The 17,363-nt window shown below is 37.0% G+C and overlaps 1 protein-coding gene across 8 annotated transcripts in view; it reads right to left on the bottom strand.

The window, feature by feature from the left end:
* Positions 1-17,363, bottom strand: part of DNM1L (dynamin 1 like) — a 67,267-nt gene that overhangs the window by 25,312 nt on the left and 24,592 nt on the right. For 4 of the 8 annotated variants that reach the window (XM_066258081.1, XM_066258084.1, XM_066258085.1 and 1 more), the window contains exons 2-7: positions 13,421-13,568; positions 9,704-9,742; positions 8,175-8,221; positions 6,382-6,453; positions 2,962-3,048; positions 1,052-1,214 (exon numbers count right to left, since the gene is read on the bottom strand). In XM_066258081.1, the coding sequence (XP_066114178.1) occupies positions 1,052-1,214; positions 2,962-3,048; positions 6,382-6,453; positions 8,175-8,221; positions 9,704-9,742; positions 13,421-13,568 (556 nt within the window). The remainder of the gene's footprint in view (positions 1-1,051; positions 1,215-2,961; positions 3,049-6,381; positions 6,454-8,174; positions 8,222-9,703; positions 9,743-13,420; positions 13,569-17,363) is intronic. The other 4 variants (XM_066258082.1, XM_066258083.1, XM_066258086.1 and 1 more) reach the window with 1 other exon arrangement.

Here is a 17,363-nt window from a genome sequence, read left to right as displayed (position 1 = left end):
TTCCCAATGTGGCTGCACCATTCCCACCAGCAATGTACTCAAGTTCCAGCTCCTGTCTGCCTAGACATTTTTCAATTTAAGCATTTTTCTATTTGCTTCAAATCTATAAAATCATCCTTTTTAATAATTTCATATTTTATTATCTTAATTTACTTAATCATTCTTACTGTAGGCCATATAATAAGTTGACTCTAACTCTTTGATACTATAAATAATGCTAGATTATATTACTTTCTTCTTATAATATATTACTATATTAAGATTACTAGATCAAAAATAATCAAAGATGGAAATTTTAGTTAGCAGTCTTAGCACTAACATTTCTTAAATTTTTATTTGCAATTCTTCAAGGCAGGAAAAAAGAAACATGGCAGAGCCCACTGACCTTCCAACTACTCAAGTAGAAAAAACAAAACTCTCCTGTATGGAGCAAAGCATATATTTATTAACAACAATAACTACCCTCTTACAAGCTGGCATTTTATATCCAGTAAGTGGTGCATACTATAGCATTAGTCAAGTATCATACACTGACGCATAGTATGAACTTATCCTTGGGGTTATGAATCACTCATAAAAGGATTTTACCTTTATTTCTAGGAACCCTCCTTCCTTGTACATGTCTAAATGTTTTGTGCCTCTGAAAACTGTAGATACCATAATTATCTGCTAAAATATAATCTGCAATGATTACTATGAGAATTACTCTTAGAAGTCAGCCATTCAAAAACCCAAGCCATTTTATTTACACAAAACAAGAAACTTTTCCAAAGCCATCTTGCTATTTTTAAACCTTCAAGGAACCATTTACAAATGTGAACATTATGGTGACGTAGTTTTGCCTAGCCTATACAGTAATTAATCCATTAAAACTTTATTTTCCATAAGAATTTCTATTTGAAACTATAAGCAAAATAGGAAAGCATTATTTTAAAATCAGAATTAACAGCTAGAGCTATTTCTCTCAGAAATAAAAAGTCCTCTCCTTGAAAGTAAATAGAGTTACCATTGTTAACCAAGCATCTCAATAAATATTAACATCTGTTCTTACCATCTGGATCTACCTCTCTTGAAATTTTAAGGGCTTCTGATGTTGCCATATCTGTATTAGCAGCAGTGACAGCGAGGATAATGGAATTTGGATTACTGATGAACCGAAGAATGAGCTCTCTGATTTGAAGCTCAATATCTTTAGGTTGATCACCTACAGGCACCTGAACCAAACAGAGATGATCAAAAAACTAGTAATAAAAATTGACTCAGCTTTTTCCCCCATTTAATCCACAGATAGTTAAAAAGAAATTATATACAGTGCTATATGTGAATTTGGTAATATGTGAGTCTCAAAATGTAACTCTTACAAATATCAAGTTTACTATGTTAAAGATTGGTCAATGTTAATTACCTTAGACACATTCATTCAATCAGCAAGTGTTTATTGGCAGCCTACTGTATTTCAGACACTGTTCTACATACCAGATTATGTCACAGTCATGAATAAAAAAAAAGACCAAAATTCCTGTCTTTGTACAGCTTGGAAGACCTTACCAGATAATGACTTCAGAGAAAGATCAGAAACTGAGGGAGTTAAGGGAGAGGTACATATAGATATTTGGGGGACGAACATTCCAGCAGAGTGAACAATAAAAGGCAGGAGACTGGAGCAGGAGGAGTTAGGAGAAGAGTAATAGAGACAAATCAAGTAGATATTTTATTTATTTATTTATTTATTTATTTGTTTATTTTGTATTTTTCTGAAGCTGGAAACAAGGAGGCAGTCAGACAGACTCCCGCATGCGCCCTACCGGGATCCACCCGGCATGCCCACCAGGGGGCAATGCTCTGCCCCTCCGGGGCATCGCTCTGTTGAGACCAGAGCCATTCTAGCGCCTGAGGCAGAGGCCACAGAGCCATCCCCAGTGCCCTGGCCAATTTTGTTCCAATGGAGCCTTGGCTGTGGGAGGGAAAGAGAGAGACAGAGAGGAAGGAGAGGGGGAGGTGTGGAGAAGCAGATGGGCGCTTCTCCTGTGTGCCCCGGCCAGGAATCGAACCCAGGACTCCTGCACGCCAGGCCGACGCTCTACCACTAAGCCAACCAGCCAGGGCCTCAAGAAGATATTTTAATCTCTTTAAGAACTTAAGCTTTTATTCTGAGTAAATCAAAAGCCACTAGAGAGATTTTGAGCCAAGAAATGACATAATAAAACTTTCACTTTAGTAGCATTACTCTGGCTGCTTAGTTAAGAACAGATTATAGAGAAGATCTGTTAGGAGGCTCTTTCAGTTACCCAGCCGAGATGATAGTGCCAGATCAGGATGGTAGCTATGAATGTGTAACATACAACACAGACTATAAAACAGTTTGGATATATTTTAAAAGCAGAGCGAAGATAATTTACTGACAGGAAGTAGGGTAGGGATTGGTGTCAAACTATTTGGTTAAGCAACTGGTGGAGTTGTCATTTATTGAGATGAGGAAGATCACAGAGGGATCTAGTCAAGTTGAGGACTAGGTCAGGTATTAAACACATCAAGACTGAAATGCCTATTAGACATTAGAGTATACATTTCAAGTAGATACTTGGACATAAAATTCTAGAGATGGATATATAAGTCTGTAGATACCTAAATACTCTCAGCATACAGGGACTCATGTATTTAAAGCCTTAATATTGGATGAAATCATCAAGAGGCTAAGTGTACCTACTTGACAAGAATCTAAAAACTGAGTTCTGGGACACACACTGTTTAGACATTGGGAAGATAAAAAACCAGCAAAAGAAACTTTAAGGAGTGGCCAGTGAAGTAAACCAGTTGAGTGTAGAAGCCAAGTGAAGATTGCTCCAAAGAGAAGGAAGAGCTCAACGATATCAAATGCTACTAACAGATCAAGTTCAGTGCAGAAAAAACCTCGACAAGCAAACAAACAAAAATCCATAATGAATAACAACTATTCTTTACCTTGGTCATTCCTGGCAAATCCACAAGTGTCAGATTGACAACGTTGGGTGAAAAAATCTTAAGATGAATTGGTTCAGGGCTTACTCCCTAAAAATAAGTTTTAAAACATCATATTAAAATCACATTGAAATTTCATGAAATATAAAATGTTAAAGCAAACCTCATTTCAAGCAGATGGGCATTAGATTCTATTTTAAATATAAATTAAACCATAATTCCTAAAACAGTTCATCAATCAAAACCTAATGAAACACATGGAAATTGAGGCAGTCAAGTGTATAGCATATTATAATCCTATTAAGCCCTAAAACAATAATATTCACAATTTATTTCCCCTGTATTCTTTCTCATTCTCTTCTCTTGATCCTAAGCAGATGCTATTTCTTAAATATGTTTGATAGTGCTGAACAAAAGGATAATGTATTGCTATCCAAGTTTAGAGGTTTTTGAACTCAGAAAGTGAGGCACAGGTAACAAGTTACCCAAATCAGTATGGTTCGTAATCTTCGAATATCAAGTGGCAAAAGGTGTAAATTGAAAGATTTCTCAGAAATTTTTTCTGGATCTCCAAATCCCTGAAATCAAATACTGAGAATCTGGATGGTATGAGATACCCATACTTTCCCTCCCCTATACTAAAACTATAGACTCTTTACCACTGGCTCTCTACAAGTTTTAGAGTTGAGTTAGTTACCTGTTGAAAGAAACTTATAAAATGTTCATAACTTGCCTTCTTACACATCCTTCTTTATCCTTTAAAATGTCCTCTCATCGCCTGAATGGGAAGTGGCACAGTGGATAGACCGTCAGACTGGGACGTGGAAGACCCAGGTTCGAAACCCCAACGTCGCTGGCTTGAGCGCAGGCTCATCTGGCTTGAGTGCAGACTCACCAGCTTGAGTGTGGGGTTGCTGGCTTGAGTGTGGGATCATAGACATGACCCCATGGTTGCTGGCTTAAAGCCAAGGTTGCTGGCTTGAGCCCAGGGTCGCTGGCTTGAGCAAGGGGTCACTTGCTCTGCTTTAGCCCCCGGTCAAGGCACATATGAGAAAGCAATCAATGAGCAACTAAGAAGCTGCAATGAAGAATTGATGTGTCTCTTCTCTCTCCCTTCCTGTCTGTCTGTCCCTCTCTCTGACTCTCTGTCAAAAAAAAAACAAAAGTCCTCTCAGCTATTTACCCACTTTATATCTTCCTTCATTAATCTACTGAAAATACCGATTTCCCAGAGAGCTTTTTTAGAACATCCTTTACTTTGAATTCTCTATACAATTACATTTTCTGTATTGGATTACTATGAACTATTTTTCTATTTTTAAATACTGCACTGTTCCAAAGTCATTACCTGTTGATATTCGGCATTCCTATCTTGTTTGTATATTTCTCAGGCATTCTCTTATCATGTTCAATACAAAACTTTTTCTAAAATCCTTGACAACTCCAATCTCAAAGATATTTCAATTCTTCAAAACTTTATCTTAGGTATATGAAACCATTTAGACATTTTCACAACTAAAATTACTTATTTAAGATCAAAGTATCATTTACTTTATTACAAACATGATACAGAAAAGATTTTCTATAAGTTTGAGAGCAGGGGACATATCTTTTGGACAGTGGTGAGGAGGAAACCTGCTAGGTAAGTCTATCATAATTCATACCTTAAACATCTTGTATGTATAAGGACTTGATCCCTCATGACATTCAGTTTAGTGTAACTAAAAACCTTCCTTTTGAATCACCATTCATATCAACTCTAAATTCTAGTACCATGTAAAATTGCCACCAATGCCTGAGTTCAGTAAATCCATGGGAATTGCAGGAAAGATAATTCAGACTGGTGTTATGATTAATAACATCCCAAAAGTCATAATTATCCCTGATAATAAGAACAGGACTGAGGATAAGTTAATCTAGTTTCCTGCCACTCTTTCTTTATCTTCTATACAACACAATTATTAGAAATTCAAAGACATAGCAGCAGTAGCAGTAACTCAAAGGTAATCAGCCTAAAGTTCAATAATCAACCAAGTAGAGTCAAAAGAGCCTGCATAGGCATAAAGCATTAACATGGCTCCAAAAAGGCCTTTCTGTCAGAGGTAACCTCTCCAGCACAGTACCTAGCAGGTAAAAGGGCTCAATAAATGCTTGTTGACTATTAGTACTAGGCTAAGGCCCATTTGTAGGATAAATGTGCCTCTGGGTAACATAAGAATACAGGTAAAAATGAAAAGAAAGAGAAAAGAGAGGATAATAATATGAATAAAAGAGAGTGAGAAAACAGAAGCATTTAAGGAGGCAGTTTGATAGGGCCTAGTGTCAAGATTAACGTCATCTTAGACACCTAATTTATCTTAAAATTCTCACAACCTTAGAAAACAAGAAAATAACTCACTTGCTGACATTAAATGGACTCTTGAACAACACTGTCTGGCTCCACTTGCACATGGATTTTTTTCAGTTAACCTGTACAATTCATACCCGTATTTTTCAAGGGTCAACTCCATGGCGAGGAATCTAAGTATGCAGAGTGCTGGGATTTATGACTAATCCCATCGTTCTTCAAGGGTCAACTGTACCTTTCATATTCCATGAATAAAAATATTTAGGCCTGACCAGGTGGTGGCGCAGTGGATAGAGCATCAGACTGGGATGCAGAGGACCCAGGTTCGAGACCCCAAGGTTGCCAGCTTGAGCGCAGGCTCATCTGGTTTGAGCAAAGGCTCACCAGCTTGAACCCAGGGTCGCTGGCTCGAGCAAAGGGTTACTCAAGTCTGCTGAAGGCCCGCGGTGGTCAAGGCACATATGAGAAAGCAATCAATGAACAACTAAGGTGTTGCAGTGCACAACGAAAAACTAATGATTGATGCTTCTCATCTCTCTCTGTTCCTGTCTGTCCCTGTCTATCCTTCTCTCTGACTCACTGTCTCTGTAAAAAATAAATAAAAAAATTTTAAAAAAAAAGATCCTTGAGAGAAGAAACTGTACTTTCTTTAAAAAAAAAAATTTAGTTTCTTTCTTCTTTGCATTCATAACTAAATCCAGCCTTACACCGGTAAAAGAAAAAGAGCTCTTTAAAATACTGTACTGTATCTCCTAAGTTATACAGTGCTTCTGGAATTAAAGTAAAATCAAACCATCTGAAAAAGATAACTTATTCTAACAGTATTTAATAGAAAAATTATATAATAAAGTGGCATACATATTACAAGACCAAGAACATATAAATGAAATATAGTATATGACAGTATATAAAACTGTAAAAGGGACTTTAGTAGTTTTAATATATTTGTGAAAACACTCCACTATCGTCAAAGACCAGGATTATGAATTTACAATGTTCACTACACATTATATACAAAATTCGCTGAATGATGAATTTACTAACGCTTATACTTTCTAGCTCAAAAAGATGCCTACCTTATTATTTCCTGAAATCCTTTCTGTTTCATTCTCAATTTCTTGTCGGATTTCATCAAAATCTGTGTAAAGCTAAAAATTAAAACAAAAAAGCATGATATTCAAAATAATATTAAAAGCTCTTAAGTGAGGGTTTGATAAATTTCAAGGATTTCTATAGATGTTTCAAAGAATTTATATACATACATTTTTTTGAATCAAGGAATCATATGAGCTTTTCAAGGCTAACTGATCCCACAACAGTTAAGCATCTCCATATAAAAATAATCACAGGGGCCCTGGCCGGTTGGCTCAGTGGTAGAGCGTCGGCCTGGCGTGCAGAAGTCCCAGGTTCGATTCCCGGCCAGGGCACACAGGAGAAGCGCCCATCTGCTTCTCCACCCCTCCCCCTCTCCTTCCTCTCTGTCTCTCTCTTCCCCTCCCGCAGCTGAGGCTCCATTGGAGCAAAGATGGCCCGGGCGCTGGGGATGGCTCCTTGGCCTCTGCCCCAGGCTTTAGAGTGGCTCTGGTCGCAACAGAGCATCGCCCCCTGGTGGGCATGCCGGGTGGATCCCGGTCAGGTGCATGCGGGAGTCTGTCTGACTGTCTCTCCCAGTTTCCAGCTTTTGGGGGGGTGGGGAAATCACAGGGATATAAAGTACAGTATAGTAGACCCATGATGGCGAACCTTTTTATAAAAACTGCCCACTTTTGCAGTGCTGGTCAACCTGGTCCCTCCCGCCCACTAGTGGGCTTTCCAGCTTTCATGGTGGGCAGTAGTGGCACGATTGGCCCATCATGAAAGCTGGACTGCCCACTAGTGGGCGGGAGGGACCAGGTTGACCAGCACTGCAAAAGTGGGCAGTTTTTATAAAAAGGTTCACCATCAAGGGACCAGACTGCATAGTTGATAATATTGTAATCATTATGTATAGTGCCAGGTGGGTACTAGACAGTGGTGATCTCTTCATAAAGTATACAAATGTCCATTGCCTGTTCAAAGGCACATTTGGGAGTTGATACTTACTGCTCCTCTCCCCCTTCTCTCTCGCTTGTTCTCTCTAAAATGATTACTATTAAAAAAATTTTTTGTAAAGAAATAAATGTCACCTGACCAGGCAGTGGCGCAGTGGATAGAGTGTCGGGACTGGGACTCAGAGAACCCAGGTTCAACACCCTGAGGTGACGGCTTGAGCGCGGGCTCATCCAGCTTGAGCACGGGCTCACCAGTTTGAGCACAGAGTCGCTGACTTGAGCGTGGGATCATAGACATGACCCCATGGTTGCTAGCTTGAGCCCAAGGGTCGCTGGCTTAAAGCCCAAAGTCACTGGCTTGACTCCAAGGTCACTGGGCTTGAGCAAGGGGTCACTCGCTCTGCTGTAGCCCCCTGGTCAAGGCACATATGAGAAAGCAATCAATGAACAACTAAGGAGCTGCAACAAAGAATTGATGCTTCTCATCTCTCTCCCTGTCTGTATGTCCCTATCTGTCCCTCTGTCTCTGTCAAAAGAAAAAAAAGAGAAAATGTCTAATCACTATTAATATATGCATGAAACTAATAGATTATACCATCAACTATAATTTAAAAATAAAATTTAAAAAAAGAATCTCCAAATTAGAAATAGGGCTCTACCTAGTGTTTTCAAAATAAACTACTGTCATTAGAAATGTTACTGAAATAAGCTTTATTTTATAAGAAATAGCTGCTTCAAGATAACATGCCACATTACCAATAAGAAAACTAAATTATCAACTATTTGTACAAAAAGTTTTTTCACCATGTTATTTATTCATGATATTCTTGTGTCATTACCTTATTTTTGGTGTGAAGAAATTTACCCCACTCCTCTGCTTCAACCCCTGGAAAAAGAAAAAACTCCATTTATTGGAAACTATGGAAATTACTTTTTATCTTTAGTTAGGAATTCAAAAACGCAACACAATATTATTGATTCCTATTTAGCCACTAACTACAAGTTAACAAGTATTTTAAGATCTGCTAACATACACTTTCACATTTTTAAAATTGTATTATGTATTAAAAATTATATTATGTATTAAAATTAAAACATGACTAATTTCAGAGTTGATCACAGTTCATCCTATTTGAAATATAGATTTTATTAATAAAATTGTTTGCTTCTCTTCATATTTTGTTATATTACAGTAAAAAGTATATTCTTTATTTTTAAATATCTTACACATAAAAGTAGTTTATCTGATGAAAGTACTCAAGGTAATGACTTAAAAGAAGAAAAATTAAGAATCTCACTGAGTAATGCAAAAAGCATATATAACAGATTTCCACACACAACTTAAGATTTAAATTTGCAATATGTGAATGAAACAACTTTTCAACGCATTTTCATTTTTTTAAATTTAGTTTCCTGCTGCTTACCTATGAAGTCACAATTTGCTGTTTCTTTCAAGAGCTTTCTCAGGAGTGTGAAGCTATTATCTAATTTATATGCACTTTCCAGGTGAATTTCCCCCCTCCCAGGGCCAAGACTATGTTTTCTAGGTTTGAAAGCAGGGAAAGAAATTAAATGGGGGGTCAAGGGGAACACCCTAGCATATGCACTGTATGAGGTGGTTCTGCTCCATTAGTTTCCAATAATAAGTCTGTTTCTCCTGCACTTGCTGAAAAAGGGAAAATAGATTCACTGTAGGCACAGCTCAAGTAGTCTAGAATTTATCAAGTTTACCTTTATTTTTCCCAGAGGAACTAGAAATGTTTAATTGTAGAAAGGTAAACTACCTTTACCTTCCCCAACACAGCTATTCTGCCTTTTGCCAAATTAAGAGTTTTAAATGTCTTAATGAGTTTATGAATAATGTATATCAGCCACCTGAAATCAAAATAAAAATCACTGTAAGAAAGTCAAATAAATATTTATTGAGGAAAAAGTGGGTCAGTTCTTTGGTGGAAAAAAGGTAAATAAAACTGGATCCTTTTTACAAGTAAAATGCTCACCTACTTGAAGCTTAGTACCTTCTTCCAAGAGGTATCACTGGAGGACTGGAGTAATCTAGGTGAACAGAACTCACAGAGGCAGATACTACATACCAGAGGGGTGTTCTGAATTTACCTTGTATAGAAAAGGCCTGGCTTCACAAGCATGTTTCTTTTTTAATAAAAATAAATTACATTCACCACCAAAAAAAAGCCTTCATTCTGATGAAATGCCAAAAGGTAACAAGAACTATCAATACTAAAACCTGCACAATCAATGCGGATAGGCAAATAAAAATGGAAGAAAATGCACAGCCTGTAAGAGTACATAAGCACACATGCAGGCATAATAAAAAAAGAAGGGCCAGAAACAAATGGAGAAAGGAAACCTTTAGAAAGGTGTCTTGAGTTTTTCCATGTAGCAGGGTCTGTAGTTAAAGAGAAACAGCACAGAATGGTAAGTTTAGTGCTTATCCCTAATATTTTAAACCTTTTTTAAAAATGTGCAGAAACCTAAATACATTTCAAATGCACATAGCATCCAATTATTCAAAATTTACAACTGTATAATATCTATTATAATTAATTCTAATTAGAGGGATGTATACACTTGAATATTTTAAGTGATATAAATAATGTTGTGTGCCATAATTTATTTTTATTTTCCATTACAACTATGTCACTTCTGGTTTCAAATTCTAACACAAATAGATTAAAATTAATTTACTATTCAAAAATTTGCCTTAGATATTTGATAATAGACTATGGAAAACAACAAACTACATAGTCAAAAAGACTCTACAGGCCCTGGCCGGTTGGCTCAGTGGTAGAGCATCGGCCTGGTGTGCAGAAGTCCCAGGTTCGATTCCCGGCCAGGGCACACAGGAGAAGCGCCCATCTGCTTCTCCACCCCTCCCCCTCTCCTTCCTCTCTGTCTCTCTCTTCCCCTCCCGCAGCCGAGGCTCCATTGGAGCAAAGATGGTCCGGGCACTGGGGATGGCTCCTTGGCCTCTGCCTCAGGCGCTAGAGTGGCTCTGGTCACGGCATAGCAACGCCCTGGAGGGGCAGAGCATCGCCCCCTGGTGGGCGTGCTGGGTGGATCCTGGTTGGGCGCATGCTGGAGTCTGTCTGACTGTCTCTCCCCGTTTCTAGCTTCAGAAAAATACAAAAAAAAAAAAAAAAGACTCTACAAAACATAACAAATACATCTTTCAGAACCTTAAGAGTAAGTATATATCATACATACAAGTATATATTCGCTAAGACTGGGTTTTATAAGGGATTGTTCTTTGAAATATATATTGAATTTAATAGGACACAGAATTTGGTCTTTCGTCAGCATGCTACTTTCGGATTTTTAACTAAGAGAAATCTAAGGAAAATATCATTTATTTCTTATAAGAGAGATAATCATGGAACTCAAAGTTCAAACTAAATCACCATCCCACTTTAACAGTTTGATTTTGTTTTTATTAAGATTTTACCAGAAAATTCTTTTACATTGGCAGAAGTGAGGGACAAGCTGAAAAATACTATTAATTTACATAACACCTCTATTATCTTATGTAGTTGGCAGAATAATGAATTTTGCCTGGCCTGTGGTAGCGCAATGGATCAAGTGCCGACCTGGAACACTGAGGTAGCTGGTTCTAAACCCTGGGCTTGCCCGGTCAAGGCACATATGACAAGCAACTACTTTTGTTCCCCCTACTTCTCTTTGTAAAATCAATAAATAAAATCTTAAAAAAAAAAAAAAAAAAAGAGGGGAGACCTCATGTTAAGTAAATTTTCCTGATAATTAAATTATACATATGTATTAAAATATTTTAAGCCAGTTTTACTGAACTCTATATCTAACATTTTGCTCCATGTCATCTTAGAATACAGTCCTTAAGTTAACCTATTATTAGTAACATGACAAAGCCCTCTGAGGCTAAACCCTGTACAAAATGCTTAGAGACTGATTTTTTTTTCCTTTTTTGAAGTTCTTCTGATTATGTTTTCCTCCCTTTCTCCTCTCTCTCAGGCTGTCAGATAGTTCGTACTCTTCTGGCTAACTAAATGTTTTTCTGCATCATTCTCTCTGATTTCCTCAGGGTTAGAATGGTTTATGATTAGGTAGAATTGTTTATCCCGAGAATAAAGAGGCTCTGACGAGAAACTAAGGAACTTACTCTAGTTCTTAATAAGGCACATGAAATTTAGTACTCAAAATTTATGAAATCTATTTTGTGTTCTTAGTAACTCAGTTGTCTTTTTTTAAACTGGATTTTATTGGGGTGACACTGGTTAACATAATTATACAGGTTTCAGGTGCCCAATTCTACAACACATCTGGGTACAGTGAGTGTATTGCGTGTTCACACTGAGTTGTTATTTTAAAGAGAACTTTTAATTTTTTATATAAAAAAATAAGCACTAAGCTTGGAAAATATATATATTTATACAGGTAAAGATATGCAGATTTACTAACCAACCACCAAGAAGAGACAGCAACAAAATATAGTGGACATACAAGCAAAGAGGAAGAAACTAATACTTCTATAGCTGAAATGTACACCCGCCTGCAGAAACAAATGCCCACATCTGAGAGACAGGTTGTCATCTGTCCTTTTCAAGGTGACTGAAGAAAACAAAAAGTTAAAAGATATCTAATGAATGCCATACAGTTTATTAAAATTTTAGTTTAAGGTATTTGGCAAATTTGATTTAGTAAGTTAGTAGGAATAAAACGTTAAAAGTGTAATTTTATATGTTTGAATCTGGACCATAAATTAGTGCAAAATGATTAAATTCAAGGTCCAGAATTTCAATAATAAAAAAATATATAGAAATGCAAAGTGATGAATAATATACCAAGAAGCCACCTAATATAATTAAAAGGCTCCTCAGATCCTTGGGCAGTCTCTCCCCCAAAAATTACTTGTTAATACCTATAACTTCATTAACTTGCTTCAGTGATTGACTTGATAGTCATTGTAAATGCTCACAACAGGTCTCGTTTCTCTGGGGAGGGGAGAATAAAGGGTGGAGGGCAGGGTAGAATGAAGCTACCATCACCAGTGCTGCTATAGTAAGTGAAAGAAAAAAATCAGATACAGAAATTAAAGTAACTTCAGTTTCAACAATACTGTCATCTTAGATCAAATACAGAAAGTAGAATGAAACTGCACTGAAAACAGATCCCGGCAGATGGAAAACACATGGTACTCTGCTGCAAATGTCATTTAATCATTAGCTACTTTACACTTCCAAAATCTGACAGAAAGTCTGAACCAAACACTAAACTAAAAAAGGAACATTAAATATATTACTCATCAAACATTTCAAACTTCACTAACATAAATGATTAATACGGGATACATATTTAATAAGTAATTTAAAATCTGCTGATGTACACACATAGCATTTCTTAAAATATTTTCAGTTTAGTCAAAGTACGATAAAGGACTGCATATTTTCTTATCTTAATAATCCACATTTACTATTTGGGGGAGGGGGATCTAAAAATCAAAATAGTATGTGCTATGTAGGTAAGCCTTAGCAAGAGAAGGATAGTAAAAAAAGATTAAAAAATCAAAATTTTCTAAAAATAATATTTATACTATTGAAGGGCAAAAGATTAAAATTTAGCAGGCACTTTGGTAAGATCAAAAAAAGGAAGGTGAGGTAATATTGCTATGCTGAAAAGCAAAGTCGTTTTAATCTCATTTAAAATAAATCGTTAAAATAGAATCTATATTATTTAAATTCTACATCAAACTAAAACAGCAAATACATTGTTTTAAACACTAGGGGGGAAAAATTTTTAAACACTGAAGACAAAAACTTTTTCTTTAAAGTAACTGATTCTTGTTTTCTGAGTATCTCACCAAATCCTAATTTATTAAAAAGCATGAACAACAGTTTACTAAACTGATCAAAAAGGTACTATTCTATTCCACACAAGTTTACTCATCTTCTGCAAAATAACAAAAATTACTCCTTTTTTTACACCTCTCGTCAGAGGACTTCTGCTTCTGCTACAGCTACTAATTTCTGTCTAATCAATTCATATCTTTAAGATTCAACCAAAATAATAATTCTTATTTCATACTAAAATTTACCATTTTCTTCTCCCGTTGTTTTTCGTTTATCTTCAGGTGAAACATGGACTAGCTGCAGAATGAGAGGTCTCCGAGTGATAATACCAGTGCCTCTGGGAAGCAGGTCCCTCCCCACTAGGCTTTCTAGCACTGAGCTCTTTCCACTGCTCTGAAAACAAAATATACAAGAGCAACATGAGTTTCTTAACAGATTTTCTTTCTTTCTTTTTTTTTTTTTTTTTACAGAGACAGAGAGAGAGTCAGAGAGAGGGACAGATAGGAACAGACAGAAATGGAGAGAGATAAGAAACATCAATCATTAGTTTTTCGTTGAGACACCTTAGTTGTTCATTGATTGCTTTCTCATATGTGCCTTGACCGTGGGGCTACAGCAGACCGAGTAACCCCTTGCTCGAGCCATCGACCTTGGGTCCAAGCTGGTGAGCTTTGCTCAAACCAGATGAGCCCACGCTCAAGCTGGAGACCTCGGGGTCTCGAACCTGGGTCCTCCGTATCCCAGTCCGATGCTCTATCCACTGCGCCACTGCCTCAATAGATTTTCTTATAACTCAGTAAGACTAGACGAACACAGCAACATATACAAAATTATCTTAATAAAGATGGTTGCCGAGACTTTTAAAGGAAAACAGTTCTTTTCTATAATATGATCTTTATTTCTTTAAAATAAAAAAAATCCTGCCTGACCAGGCAGTGGCACAGTGGATAGAAACCCTGAGGTCGCTGGCTTGAGCCCAGATTCATTCAGCTTGAGCGGGGGGGGGGGGGGGGGGGGGGGGGGGGGGGGGGGGTCACTGGCTTGAGTGTAGGATCATAGACATGACTGCATGGTCACTGGCTTGAGCCCAAAGGTCATTGGCTTGAGCAAAGAGTCACTCACTCACTCTGCTGTAGCGCTCCCCCGCCACCCTACCAAGGCACATATGAGAAAGCAATCAATGAACAACTAAGGAGACTAAGCAGCCACAATGAAGAATTGATGCTTCTCATCTCTCTCCCTTCCAGTCTGTCTGTCCCTGTCTGAACCTCTCTCTGTCTCTGTCACACACACAAATAAAGTCCCACTCTCCCATAATTTTCCTACCTTCTTGACAGTCTTCCTACTAGGTTTTCAAAACCTCTATAATATTGGTATATATAAAATTATACCTATAATATGTAGATATTTTACTTTAAATGGGGTAGCACTATATGTATTTTTCTCTAGCCTGCTTTTATTTTAATATAACAATAAGGGATATCATTCTATATCAAGATATTAACTTCTGTGTATAACAGTTAAATAGTATTCTACTGTGTAAAAATCAAACCCCAAATGATTTCTGCACTATTAACAATGCTTCAAATTATATTCTTTGTACATACAACCTTCTTCACTTCTCCAATTACCTCATTAGATTTATTTCATTTAATGAAATTGCTGTGACTGAAGATCATACAGATTTTGAGCATTCACAGGTAGTGCCAGGCCGCACACAACATGGCAGGCACCAAGCTGTATTTCCTGTTAAATCTGTTACATCTCCATCAGCAATGGGCATTATCACTTTTTGCATCTTTGCTACTCTGATAGATCAAACACTGGCAGCTTATCTAAATTTGCACTCCTTTATTATTCAAGTCAAGCATCATTTTGTTTAAGGGCTTTCAATATTTCTCCAGTAATTCGCTTGTTTAAATGCTGGCATATTATCATGTTTCTTATTAGTTCTATAAAGCTCTTTATCCTTGTATTTCATTTTTTGTTGTTTTCAGTATTTCCTCAAACTTATTTTGAAAATTTCAAAGCCATAAAAGAGTTGCAAGAATATTAGTGACTACCCATATACCTTAACAAAGATGCACTAATTATTAACATTTTGACACACTGACTTTCTCTTACACACACATACATTTTTCTTTTGCTGTCCCATTTGACAGTTTTATATATGACACTTCATCTCTAAATATTGAGGTATATCTCTAAGAACAAGGACATTCTTCCATATAACCACAATTCAATGATCACACTCAAAAAATCTAATATCGACAAAATACAGCAGATCCTTGAATAACGTCATTTGGTTATAACATTGATGATGTAATACAGGAACTTACTCTCGATTATATCAATTAGCCTATGGTAAAAACCGGTTTCATTATATGTCATTTTCTTAATGTCACACATCCTATAAATGACACTGAGAACTTATTGTTCTAATGGTAGAAAAATCAAACACTATATAAACCCTTTGTTTGTATTATACATGTTAAATGTTCATAGTATTTGTTTTTCTTAACTTTGTAATTAATGTTTTTCTTACTGTATATTTTCTTAGTAGCCAAAAACAGTACATCTTTTAGCTTTATATTTTCTATAAATGCAAAATTCTAAACTCATCTTTGTATCAGAAAGGGTCTACAGAAAGTACATGGCCCACTTAGGTTAACTTAAGGAGGGTTTATTTACAAGTGGACTATTTACAAAGCTGTCACTGAGGCCTAGGAGAATCACAAGGGGTAGTGCAAAAACCCAGGCAAGTAACAACAAAGCAGCTCTCTTCACCCATCGGCCCCCAAGGAAGGACTAGGAACCTACATACAGGGAGTGCGCCAGAGGAATAAATACCCGAACTTTAGTCTCCTTTCTCCAATTCTTGCCTGGGCTCCCCATTTCCAAATCCAATCAGAAGCCAGAAGACACCAGGGCCCATTCATGTTGTCCAGAAAAGCCTCACTTAAGAGAAAACAGGATATGGAGGGTCATGTTGAAAATTACATTGCTTATCTAGTATTGCTAGGTTTTAGTAACCAGGCTTATCTTATTAAGTAAAATGGGTACTTTCCATCATTTATTTTCTGTGCTTTGAAATAATTTAAACAACAAAAATTTCCTGTTCTTTATGTGTTTGATAAACCTGTCCATAATAATCATCTAATGCTCCTGGGTTTTCTTTTAATTGGGGATGGGCGGTGAGAAGCATCAACTCCTAGTTGCCTTCACTGTAGTACTGCATTGATTGCTTTTCATGTGCCTTGATCCGGGCACGCCAGTGTCCCCTTGCTCAAGCCAGTGACCTTGGGCTTTTCATGCCTAAAATGTCTGGGCTCAAGCTGGTGAGCTTTGGGATCATATGGACAATCTGTGCTGAAAAGCCCACGCTCAGAGCCAGAGATCTCATGACTTTGAACCAGTGACCTCAGTGTTCAGGGTCAATACTTTATCCATTGCACCACCATCAGTAAATGCTAGGCTTTCAAATTTACAGGCATAACTGCTTATAATGTTTTTAGAAATTGCTCATTTATCTTATTTCTAATATTTTGTCTTTAAGTTCTTTTTTCTTTTCCTTTTATTTTTTTGACAGAGACAGGGACAGAAAGGGACGGAGAGACAGGAAAGGAGAGAGATGCGAAGTATCAACTCTTCATTGCAGTACCTTAGTTGTTCATTGATTGCTTTCTCATACGTGCCTTGACCAGGGTGCTACAGCAGAGCCAGTAATCCCTTGCTCAAGCCAGCAAATTTTGGGCTCAAACTAGTGGCCATGGGGTTATGTCTATGATCCCATGCTCAAACTGGCGAGTTTGTGCTCAAGTTGGTAAGCTCATGCTCAAGCCAGATGAGCCCACACTCAAGACTGCAACCTCGGAATTTCGAACCTGGGTCTTCCGAGTGCCAGTCTGATGCTCTATCCACTGCGCCACCACCTGGTTAGGCTTTATGTTCTTTTTTCTGACCGAATTTTCCAATTGAGCATTAAACTAATTTTATTGGTCATATCTATATTTTACTGATTTCATTTTGTAATTTTTTTGATAGGTGCATTTTTTTTTTTTTTTGGTTTTCTATTTTTTTTTAAGTTTTTAATACTGTTAATTTCTTCTTCCTGGTTTTCTTCTTCTTTTTCTGGGATAGAGAAGTTAGTTATCTATTCTATTTTTTAAAAACTCCTGGAGTTAAATC

This window comes from Saccopteryx bilineata, chromosome 2, assembly GCF_036850765.1.
Source record: "Saccopteryx bilineata isolate mSacBil1 chromosome 2, mSacBil1_pri_phased_curated, whole genome shotgun sequence".
In the NCBI taxonomy this organism is placed as follows: domain Eukaryota; kingdom Metazoa; phylum Chordata; class Mammalia; order Chiroptera; family Emballonuridae; genus Saccopteryx; species Saccopteryx bilineata.
The sequence above is the reverse complement of the archived record's forward strand: the minus strand, read 5'-3'. Positions and strand labels throughout refer to the sequence as shown.